Source organism: Melanotaenia boesemani, chromosome 3 (assembly GCF_017639745.1).
Source record: "Melanotaenia boesemani isolate fMelBoe1 chromosome 3, fMelBoe1.pri, whole genome shotgun sequence".
NCBI classification, from domain to species: domain Eukaryota; kingdom Metazoa; phylum Chordata; class Actinopteri; order Atheriniformes; family Melanotaeniidae; genus Melanotaenia; species Melanotaenia boesemani.
This window is the reverse complement of record NC_055684.1, coordinates 24,446,402-24,458,783: the sequence shown is the minus strand read 5'-3', so window position 1 is coordinate 24,458,783 and position 12,382 is coordinate 24,446,402. Positions and strand designations below refer to the sequence as shown.

The 12,382-nt window shown below is 39.1% G+C and overlaps 1 protein-coding gene across 1 annotated transcript in view; it reads right to left on the bottom strand.

The window, feature by feature from the left end:
• The window catches only part of iars1 (isoleucyl-tRNA synthetase 1), a 52,059-nt gene that overhangs the window by 19,900 nt on the left and 19,777 nt on the right, over window positions 1–12,382 (bottom strand). Inside the window, exons 14-22 of the mRNA XM_041980213.1 lie at window positions 10,662–10,788; window positions 8,862–8,935; window positions 5,661–5,855; window positions 5,448–5,534; window positions 3,867–3,950; window positions 1,800–1,944; window positions 715–835; window positions 455–546; window positions 103–180 (exon numbers count right to left, since the gene is read on the bottom strand). Coding sequence (XP_041836147.1) covers window positions 103–180; window positions 455–546; window positions 715–835; window positions 1,800–1,944; window positions 3,867–3,950; window positions 5,448–5,534; window positions 5,661–5,855; window positions 8,862–8,935; window positions 10,662–10,788 — 1,003 coding nt within the window. The remainder of the gene's footprint in view (window positions 1–102; window positions 181–454; window positions 547–714; window positions 836–1,799; window positions 1,945–3,866; window positions 3,951–5,447; window positions 5,535–5,660; window positions 5,856–8,861; window positions 8,936–10,661; window positions 10,789–12,382) is intronic.

The window sequence follows — 12,382 nt, the reverse complement described above, 5'->3', positions numbered from 1 at the left end:
TTGCTTCTTTTCCGCACAAGAGCAAAACCTGACCATATGAATTTTTTCCCATACAATCACTTTTCTCTCTCGATCTGTTACACATAAAACCGAATGACTCACCATCAGCCTGCACATGGAGAACAGAACACTGAAGAGGGTTTCCAGCGCCCACAGGCAGTCCTCAGTGCCACTTTCGCCCTATAAAGTTCACACACACATCAATAAGTTCTTTCCCTTATGAGAAGTAAAAATGCAGAGATGCCGCTACAGATATCAGCACCACCAGTCAAAGTCAAACAGGGCCACAGCTGTAAAACTGGTTTGTTTTGTGCTTTTCAACTGGACTTCTTCCTGTATCTGTTTAATACAGCACTGCTTTATGCCCTGCTAATGTTTTTGCTTCATCAAATACAAAATATTTCCAGTGGTGTGTTTTGTTTTGGGAGTCATAAACTTAGAGGTGTGCTCTCACCTTCAGGCGGCGTCGGTTGGTCCTGACATACCAGTTGGTGAGCATGTCCACAAATTTGACCAGGCGAGGAACGACAGTGTAAAGGCGGTAAGCTGCAACAAACACCAACTGTCAGCTTTAATACAGTTGAGAGGGAAAGGGCAAAAACGGGCTGAAATGCAGGATATATTTAAGATAAGAAAGCAGTGGAAGTTCAAATAAATTTCCAGTAAATGACTGCAGGTCCGCATTCAGACTGGATGGGAACATGGGTGCCTCACCATCCATCTCAGCCTTGAAGAACTGGATGAGGGATTGCGTGAAGGACTGAATCCACTTATCCATGATGTTGTCGCTCTGCTTTACTGTGTTTTCATTGTACAGGAACTGAATCCCATCCTCCTAGCAGTTTAACACGAACAATGAGAAAAATTTAGCATTTTCCCTTAAAATGAGATGCAATGATGTCAATATGCACCAGTTTTAATACATGTATCACGTACCATCTGGTTCTATGGGTAATAAAATCAATTAAAGCTTTATTTATAGAGCACTTTTCATACAAATTAATGAAGCACAAATGCTTTACAAAATGTTAATAAAAACACACAGATGCACACACACACACACACCCCTATATACACATACACATTTAAGAACAATGGGATTAGGGAAGCGCTATCTCACTTTCAGCAGTTTACGGTGAAGAAACAACAGAGATTTGATTTAAAAAAGTGAAGGAACAACGTTAACATTAATAAGAAGAGGTAAGAATATCAGGTTAAGAACAAATACACATTCCTGCAATAAATAAAATAGGCCAATAAAATGAATGATGAGATATATAAAAAGATGAAATTTTGTAAAACCTACTGATTTAGTTAAAAACAGACCAAAAAGAAATGTCGCAAGTTTTGTTTTTAAAAATGTCCAAACTCTCAGCTGCTCTCAGGTCTTCATGTAGGCTTCATACAGGCGAGGACCACAATAATAAAAAGCTTTTCATTAACTACCACTTTGAGTTTAATAAACAACTTCTTTAGGCCGATTTTACTTTTCACAAATTGTCTGGATTTGGCGCCTATTAGGAGTTTTTTTAAGTTTATTATGAAAAGTTCAGGATGCAAGAGTTTTTCCTAAATGGACTGCAATACCGACAGTAGCACGTTCAAGTAAAAAATTAGATGAAGTAATTACTTCTGCCATTAAAATCTGAATTCACTAAATCAAGTTAATTTCCCCCTTTTGGTAGAATGATTACTAAATGATCTATCACTTGATATTAGCTGCCATCTGCCACCAGTGCAGTGCTTTTTAGAGAGGTAGTTTGGGAAGGACAGTAATTCTCTGACTTCGACAAACGTACCATCTGTAACCTGTGTACGTTCTGCACCAGGAATCGATAGGCGTTGTACCACGGCAAGAAGACGTCCTTCAACACGTCTCGCACGCCTTCCTCTTTAAAACGCAGGTTCTCAGCTCTCACTACAGGTGAGTTGATGAGGTACAGTCTATGCAGGGAGACAGAATGATTACATACGTAGAATAATATAATGATGAATAAACATTGTACTAACATACCTTAAAAGAATGAGTTTTGTTTTACATAATTAGCTCTGTGGAAAACAAGACAGAAGTTATGGTATTTGGAAATCTTTCCCCTTTGGATCAGTTCACTTACACAAATTCTTGAATTGAATCTGGACTAAAAGGTTACAGAAGGCTTCAGTTTGAGCAGGTTTACACCGGCTGCCACTTCATTTTCACATTAATTTTATTTACATTCTTTTAACGTTTTAACACCCAACTATTTAACAAAACTGCTCCACTTTTATAACCCCAAATATCACTGAGATCATCCAGCTAGATGCTTCCAGTGCAGCTGAGGTCTCAGTTTAAACATGAAGAGGATCAGGTTTTTGCAGTGGCAGCCTCTAAAATTTTAAAGTTTTCAGACAGGATTTGAAGCACCGTATAAATAAAGCTTTTTTCCTGGGCTTATAATTTTGAGTTCAGTTTAAGTTACAATCACATTTTTATGTTGCAGAATCTCTTTAAAACTTATTTTTAGTCAGTTTTGCTTGCCTTTATGTTAAATTTTATAGGCCCTCGCTTTTAAATGTGCTATAGAAAAACATGGCTCATATTTCTGATGCTTTTGCAGCCTAACTAAACATGTTTTTGGCCTGTACTCAAGAATTCCCATGCTTATTTTGACTAGATTTCTCACAAATGCTTAACTAATGACGTCATTTCCATTTGGATGGGACCTATCCAAATATAATTGGTTAGATACTGAACAGGTGACTCATCTTGAAAATGAGGTGACTATGGATCTTCTGTGGTACCAGGTTAAAGAAGCATCAAATTTGTAGCTTCTATGGAGCAACATCCACATCTGAGGCATCAATAACTATCATGTCAACTCCATATTCTATTAACTAGTCAGGCAAAATGAGTTTTACCTACATATCTATATGCGTCAGATTGACAGTGTTTATAACAATTATTTTTAAATTTGTCCAGTGCTTCCATAGATAGATACTGTTAAAAAATGTGAATACAAGCTTTTAGCCCTCCTCTAACTTCCAGGTGCATTTTAGGAATTGAGGCATCCCTCAGGGTGTGTTGAGATCAATTTCTCTGTCCTAAGTAAGGTGACAGAAGTAAGAGGAGCAAAAGGAGGCACAAACACAGAAAACAAGACAAGCCTACACTACACTGACCCTTGACTTGGTAGAAGGAAGTATATTAATGGTCAAAGCGAAAAAAAAACAAGTAAACTCTGACTTGTCTTGCTGATGAAGGCAGTGTTTCTGGAAGCTCCAAGCTATAATGATGCAACTCTATGCAAGAGGACAGAAATTATATAAATGGCAGCAACTCTGAGAAACACTTAAGACACCTTAGAATGAGCAAAGTTGAAGATTTAGCTAAATTTGGAAATATATACGTATATAAAAAAATCTTTGTCTGTTTCAGCCTAGCACATGCTCACTTCTCACTCAGCGGTTTTTGCTGCTGCTCATCCTGCCATCATGGGTGTAGTGCAAAGTTTATTCTGAACAAGAAGAAATAAGAAAACAGACTGTCGCATTCTGCTCTTTATCTTAGCAACTCACACTTTAGTGTGTATGTGAGCATATGGTGCAGCTGCATAGTGGTTTATTCATCGGGCCATATGGCCGTAGAACACTTACAGCTCAGGGCAAAGGAGAAAATGTTCTAAGGAGGACAAGTGTTCAGCATGCACTAGCGTGTGTATACTGTATGTGGGAAAGGGAAGATCCCACGTTGAGTGTTGAGCATGATTCAGACCTTTTAGAGCCATGCCTGCTATTAACATGAGGTAGAACACAACTCTGCAACTGACACACAAGCTAAAGCGCTTTTCAGAAATGCACACAAAGTCCTAGTCAAGCACAGAGCTGACCTGAGGGCATCCGCTCCATAGTTCTGCACAATCAGTCCTGGATCTGGGTAGTTCTTCTTACGCTTGCTCATCTTCTGTCCATCGCTGTGAGAATAAGACAAGCAAAGGCATTAGTGCACATAAACACGCATGCATGCACAAAGCAGCATGTTGGAAACCGTGCACTTGGTATTCAAATTAGCAAAGTCCTTCCAGGTCAGCAGGCCTGTGAGCTCAGAGCGACATTTAGACCCCAGGGCTGAGAACAAGCAGCCTTGCTGTAGAGCGGCTCTAAAGGCTAAATGTTACAGCACACATTAAAAAGTGAGTAAAAGCAGAATGATTATTGGGGGTTGGGGATTAATAGCAGGGAATAACAATACTCATAATAACAATAAATACATTATTCACCATTAATTTTCAACACTTTTACAGTGTGCTTTACAGAGATAAATACAACCAGAAAAACCAGATTAACTCATATTAAAGGCACGCATGCAGAAGAAAGAGAAAGAGCCACACACTACACCTGCTGGACAAATAACTCTAACCCTTGCCTATTTTTTGGTCTACACGTCTTCTCAAAAACCTAATTTCTGAAGCTTGAGGGTACTAATGGAAAAAAGTAAAGGGGTAAAGAAAATTCCCAGATGGCCACAGGCTTTTTGATAAGTCAGACAGGAGTTAAAGGACAAGAGAGTTTACCAAATGTTCACATTCCTTCATTTCCTGGCATAACAGCCTGTGTCAGAGCATGAGGGAAAAATATGCATTAGACGCTAATGATAACTTTTAGGTCTCTCTGAAATCAAATTTAGTGTTCATCAGTAAATACGCACTCTGGAAAGTGAGAATCTTTGTGCTGTATTGTTTGTGTTGTATTTAGCACAGCTCAAGTTCAGTCAGATATGTTTTAATGTACTTAGACTCAAATACCTGCATGCATGCATCTTTCAGTGTGGATTGTTTTGCATTTGTTTGCCTTTTCAAAGCCCTGAAGCTTCATGTATTAAAAAATAAGTTAAATTCACATTAGTGTATTTTAAAGTTTACCTCTGTGACCTCACTCACTGACAGATCCGACACCAAATCAACATGTTAAATGGGCCTAAAAATGCATTAGCACGGTCCAACGGAGCCAAGAGTGCTTTACACAACCAAAAGAAGAGAGACAGGCATTCATGATCCTAAACTGTTGTACATGGGAAATATAATGGTTAATAAACCAAAAACTGAGTCTTATGGAAGTCTTATGAAATTTGAAATCTAAATTATTATTGTTAATATTAGCATAAAAGTAGGATCTTATCTAATCACATGCAGCCTACTGCAGATATAAATGTCACTTGAAACCATTTTAAGCTGAAGAATTGTACAACAAAAGCCAACAAGCGGTCCATTTTCAGAGGATCGTGACAAGCCTGAGGACCACACGCAGCTTTAGAGGCCAAATTCTTATTATTTTTTTTTTGTACTTTAATGGGTTTTCATGGCAAACAAGAAAACAAAAACCAACAAAAAAAGAACCACAAGAATTGAACTTCTTTATGAAAGTGAATTCTTGGTTCTAATTAAAGTTATTGGCGAAGCCAGCAGACTGACCTAGCGAGCACAAGTCCGTTAACAATGACATTCTTGAAGGGTGGTTTTCCAAACAGCGCTGTGGAAAGGACCAACAGGGTGTAGAACCTACAGTGGGAAACAAAAGCCAGGACAACATCTGGAAAACTATATGATGGCAATCATCTATTTTAACTATCGGCCTGTCATCCATTCATCAGTCTTGTCTCATCCACTCATTCATCCACAGTTTACCATCCTCTGGTCTGGTCAATGCCTTCAGCGATGAAGTCTGCTGGGAACGTGTCCTCAAACTCCTTCTTGTTCTCGAATGGGTAGTGAACCTGGGCATAAGGCATGCTGCCGCTCTCAAACCAGCAGTCAAACACTTCTGTGACCCTGCGCAGCACGCCCTTACCACATCGTGATGGTATTGTCAGGCTGTCAATGCTGGGCAGACAAAACATGGACAGAAAGAGAAAGGAAAGGGGAGAGTGTTCAGTTGTACACGACATTTATGGGCATCCAGGCTTCTTTAAGTCTCACTGTTAACAATAAGGTGAGCAAGGTGGTCTCATGTTGTGATTAGTGTTTTCAGATGGAGCGATATATTTGATTTTGCCAGAATAACTCACTGTAATTCATCTCATGAATCTTCAATAAAATGTCAGCTTTTGCTAAAGAAACAATTCAAATACATCCTTATTGCTTTAAACAACAACAAAACAAATTAAAACATCAGATAAAGTTCATTAAGTAGATTAACTTCCTTTATCTGAAAAGAACCTGCTCTGCAGCAGTACTCTGCTTTTTTTAATAGCTTGGATTATGTGCCAGCTGAGGGAAGGGAGAGTACTTAAATGGAAATTTTCCAAAAAGAGGCAAATTGTTGAGGACTTTTTGAATGGTTCAACCACCACAGCTACTAAATTTTTTAGGGGAAACACTAAAATACATACAGCGCCTTGAAAATTTATTTATACCCCTTAAACTTTTTCACAATTTGTGACCTTACAATCACAAACTTGAATGTATTTTATGAGATTTTATGTGATAGACCAACACAAAGTAGCACATCATTGTGAAGTGGCATGAAGATGATGCATGGTTTTTCAAATATTTAAACCAATAAAAATTTGAAACCCCTTATATTCTAATACCCCTGAATACAATGCAGTGCAATCAACTACCTCCAGAAGTCACCTAATTAGTAAACTGAGTCCACCTCTGTGTAATGTACTCACTGTATAACTACACCTGTTCTGTTTTTAAGAGAACAGCAGCATCATGAAGACCAAGGAACTCACCAGACAGGTCAGGGATAAAGTTGTGGAGAAGTTTAAAGCAGTGTTAGGTTATAAAAAAATATCCCAAGGTTTGAACATCTCAAGGAGTACCGTTCAATCCATCATCCAAAAATGGAAGAAGTATGGCACAACTGCAAACCTACTAAGACATGGCCGTCCACCTAAACTGACGAGCAAGGAGAGCACTGTTCAGAGAAGCAGAGAGGCCCGTGGTCACTCTGGAGGAGCTGCAGAAATCTACAGCTCAGATGGGAGAATCTGTCCTCAGGACAACTATAAGTCGTGTAATCCACAAAGTTGCGGTTTTCCACAAGCCATGTAGGGGAAACCGCAAACAAAAATCAAACTTTTTGGCCTAAATGCAAAGCGCTATGAGTGGCAGAAAACTAACACTGCTCATCACCCAGAACACACCAGCCTCACTGTGAAACATGGTGGTAGCAGCATCATGCTGTGGGGATGCTTTTCTTCAGCAGGGACAGGGAAGCTGGTCAGAGCTGATGGGAAGGTGGAGCTAAATACAGGGCAATCCTGAAAAAAAACCTATTGAAAGCTGCAAAAGACTTGAGACTGGGAAGGAGATTTGTCTTCCAGCAAGACATTGACCCTAAACACAAAGCGTGAGCTACAATGGAATGGTTTAGATCTAAGAATACCCATGTGTTAGAATTACCAAGTCAAAGTCCAGACCTAAATCCCATTGAGCATCTGTGGCAAGGCTTGAAAACTGCTTTTCACAAACACTCCATCCAATCTGGCTGAGCTTCAGCTATTTTGCAAAGCAGAATGGGTAAAAACATCAGTATCTAGATGTGCAAAGCTGGTGGAAACATACCCCAAAAGACTTGCAGCTGTAATTACAGCAAAAGGTGGCTCTATGAAGTACTGACGCAGGGGGGCTGAATACAAATGCACACCACACTTTTCAGATTTATATTGGTTTAAAATTTTGAAAACCATGCATCATTTTTATTTTTTATGTGCTACTTTGTGTTGGTCTATCACATAAAATCTCAACAAAATATATTCAAGTTTGTGATTGTAAGGTCACAAAATGTAAAAGGTCAAGAGGTATGAATACTTTTTTAAGGCACTGTACTTTATCATTTTTAAGTTATTATTGGCTCAGGAATGGAATATGTGGACATGATCATAAACTATTTCACAGAACAGTCAGGTGAGTGTAAGCAGAGAAACATCAACCCTGCAGAGCAGAGGTCCTCCAGGACCGGATCTGGTCAACCCTGGTTTAGTAGCTTGGCTCAACTAAACAAACCAGGCCAGAGAACGTCTTTATGCCTCCCCAGCTGCACAGAAACCTTTCTTAAGCACCACCTATTAGTAGTAGGTTTAGGTTTGTTGTGCTCTTTTCTGATGTGACTAGACCTCTTTAAGCTGGGGCATTTACTGTTGAAACATGAGCACATACATCTTTTTGGATCTTTCTAACTTCATGGAAATCAAACCCTAAACCACTGGAGCACTCGTTACGGTTATATCTAAGACACAGTCATTAAGACACAATTAAACTTTAGTTTACTGGAAGGAGCTTAAATCCTCAGCTGCTTATGCAACTTTAATCATTACAAAATGCATTCCACACCAGCTATTGTTTTGTTATGTAACATTTCCATTCGTTTGTATTTCAGATGATTAAGAAAGTTTGTTTAAACACTAAATGAATGACAGAAGAACAACACCTGCCAAATTAGAGGAAACCTGTGCAGAATTCAAATTAAATCCACTGACACATAGAGAGACTATTAAACATGTATCATCACATGTCAATCCCTGTTCACGTAAAGTTTATGGAAGGTAGCTCACTGTCACACTCTGCATGGTTACATGAACTGATGCGTTACAGTTAAAGTGCAACCTGGCCATTTAACTGGGCCATTGTCATTGTCTCAGTGTACATGCACAGGAAGATAATTAGAGTTATTCACTAAAGTATGTCTGACACTGTGACGATGTGGACTAAGAAAATGTTTTGCTGCTTCTAACTTCTGCTTTGGGAGATCATCTTACATATAAATGTAGCAGAATTCACTGCACAGGACTTTTAAAGCTGCCTCTCACTTCTGGTGCATTATCACGGTCTGACAAAAGCAACAGAAAAACATGAATGACAGCTGACTGGTTGACTCACTTTTCCCGATGCAGATCGGTTATTTTGACTCCAGTCAGCTCCTCCAGTTCAGCTATGGACCCCACACACACCACCTGATAAATGTAGACAAGCAGGACACACACACACACACAGCACCCATAGTGAACAGCTCTTAAATTATGGAAAAAAAGGAAAATAAGATGAATTCATGCTTCAATAAGAAAATATTTGACATGCTCCCTATAAATATTTTCCTGCAGAGTTCAAGTGAACAAGTAATCATCAATAAAGCTGGATGAATTCTTAATAGGTAATGGATCATTTGCCCATTGCAGCATTGCTATACTGGCAGACAAGTGAAAGTAGAGAATAAAAGCCTCCCCCTTACTAGGTTGGATTTGCTTAAACAAGAACTATTTGTCCACTGGCGGAAAATGACTCATTCCTGCTTTTAGTCTTCATTAAATTTTAATTGTATTTGGTCTTCTGCATCAAAAAAACAGAGTTAAAAGTAGGCCTTCTTCAACACACTTCCTGAGTAACTTCACCTTAAAGTATGATAAAGTGTGTTATCTGGTCTCCTCAGAGAGATAACCTGTAGTCTCTGTTCTAGTTTTACCACAGTGCCAGGTAACATGGCCCAGATACAGTCTTGCACATCACCGTAAGACATAAAAGAAGGCGTAGTAAAGATAAACACACCCAGGCAAGCCAAGGACAGAGAGGAATAGAACAAAAAGACACTGAGAGACAGAAAACATACAGCCACACAGAGTTACACAGACACAAAGATGCTTATAGCTTTAGATATGGGATTGTGGTTAGCTGCTGAAGGGTGTGTGAAGGAGGCACCAGGGAGTGCAAGTGTTCTGGAAACAGCCACAATGCTATTTCCAGCAAGCAGGTCGTTTGCTGTCCTTCTTTCAGCCAAGGGACCAACACTTCATTTTTCAAATGCTCAAATAACCCAATTCTGACATCTGTATTCAGTTCAGTCTACATCATGTAGCCGGCAGAGTTTGGCAACACATATCCATAATAAAAGAAACATTTACAGTTTGGCTCGCTTCTTTGCCTCTTCTATTGATTTTTCTCCCTCTTCTTTTCATCTCTCATTTTTCACTTTATTGTCTTCTTGGCTGCTTAATTTACTCCTTCCATGTTCTCCCTTTATTTCCCTTGTCTTCTTTCCATTAAATCCCAATAGCTGTTTGTCTTGAAAACTTTTGATGATGCCTTAACTGGCTTGACAGGAAACCAAACACATTTTGATACATGTTTATTTGCCGTTTACATTAATGAATCATTCATGTGTTGAGTTTATGGAGGCACTCCATGATGGTGCCTGAGGGGCGCTGATTGACTACAGCTCAGTCATGCAACGCTCATTTTTTACCACCAATTTTCAACTCTGCCATGCCAGGAAGTCTCTACTACACAAACCTCCACACACACAAAGGGACCAGATATGCATATTTATGTACGTGTCAATAAGGTCAGCAAGATATAAATTTGAAATGTGAAGATGTAAGAAGTGTTTTTTCCTTCCAACACAGCTTTGTCTGGAAAAGTAAAGGATAGTTTTCACACAAAGCTCATTTATATGGTAAAAAGTGTGAGAAGAAGAGCTAAATTTTTCAATTATGTCCTCTCGTGCTTAGCCGAGATTAAGCGGAGTGTCGCAACGCTACAGTCAGTGCCCTCAGAAAACAATTAGTGACTTAGTATTTCTTCATGATACAGAAAAACTGTGTGATCCCTAGAGAGTGCCAAGACACATTAGCAGCATTAAACACTATTTAAGTCTATGTCTGTGTGTGTGTTCATCGTTGTCCTGACCTCCTGAAAATCGTCGCTGACCCAAAGAGGGATCGGTGTTCCCCAGTAACGGTTCCTTGAAATTGCCCAGTCGCGTGCGTCTCGTAGCCAGTTTCCAAAACGCTTCTCACGCACAAACTCAGGAACCCTGCAGAAACAGACAGATTGTGTTTTTTTTTTTTTTTTTTTTTTTTGCACAAGTTTGTATCGAAATATTAAAATATATAAGAAAATTGTTATTAACTTCATTATCGAGAAACCATTCTCCAGAATAACAGATACAAAATCTGGTTTATCCAAAACTGCCTGTCTACACACAAACTGTACAAATGTTCAAATATATGCCTTCTTTTTGGGATTATTGCAGATGCAGCTGTTACACACAAAGAAACTCAGAGTCATGTGACCATAAGGCATCATCGTCATAAACTGCATACAGCCACTGGGTCTGAAAAGCCCATCAATCGGAAATAGCTCTGATGGATACAAGAGTTTGGCTCCAAATTTGGTCAATTTAACTGGAATAAAAGTCCAAGATAACAACAGACAAATACCAAACGCAAATAGATATATATTTTAATTGAGTTTTAAACTTTAAATTTCTTTTAAAAGCCCTCTCCAGGAAACAAATAGTTGCTTTAAGAGTTCCACATATCCAGTATATAAATGTGACGTGCAATTTCTCATGACAAAACATCCTCCCTTTCCTGAATTTGCTTCCACTTCTTTATTTTTAGCCATGAAAATAAACTTAAAAGTTCTTTCCTGATGAAGCTTGGCTATAAAGGTTAACATTCCCTCTAAGGCATCTTCCTTTGTACTGCCTTTTTCTCTTCCCTCCTTCTTGCCTCAGCTGGTTTCTAGCTGTAATCCACCATCTCTCAATCTCCAATTTTTCCTCTCCTTTTTTCCTTGTCCTGTTCTCTTGCTGCACCAGGCCATGCTGCTCTGGAGAACAGTGCAGTGGGGAGTATAAATCGTCGCCAGGATCCACGCGCTAAGCAAAGAGTTCATCAATTCCCATTTGCAGGAGGCATTTCTATTTAGGCCCCTAATATATCAATTTAATGATTTTTTTTTTTTCTTTTGCTGCTGCTCAACACCAAGTCTCCATTCTTTACCCTCCTTTTCTCAGTTCATGCTAAATGAAGAACTTAAGCGCAGTCTTGCACTTTAGACACAGAGGAGCTATTTAACATGTTAAGGCTTCTATTATAAGTCACAGATGACAGGGATGGATTCAAGAGAGAGACGGAGAGAAGATGTGGCCAGTGAAGCTAACTGAGTCAGAGAATGAGAGAATGACAAAAAAATGAGGAATTAATAAAAGAATGGGTTAAATGACTCAGTAAATGTTCCCATCATAGCTAAGCAACTGTAACTCAGCAGGGAAGTTCTGTCCAGTTTTGATTCATCTGAGCTGCATGGGAGCAGACTTGTGGTTTCTACCCTTTATTAATCCAAAACCACAACAAAGACATATTAAAAGGATATCACTCTGCATCGCAGCTGTGTTTATTAGTTTTAATGTAAGTTTCAAATACTGGACAGTCTTAATACATCATCTACAAGCAGTAGTCATTGTCAAAGGCCTTCTTCCAAAGGCAAGGCCATTTCATATTACATTACTATTTAAGGATTTAACTTAAGTAACCATGGATGGGGGTGGGGGGGTGGTGATGGTCACGAGTACCATGCGTAAAAGCTGCTCCTACATTTCACTGCACTCGTTTGTAGATTCT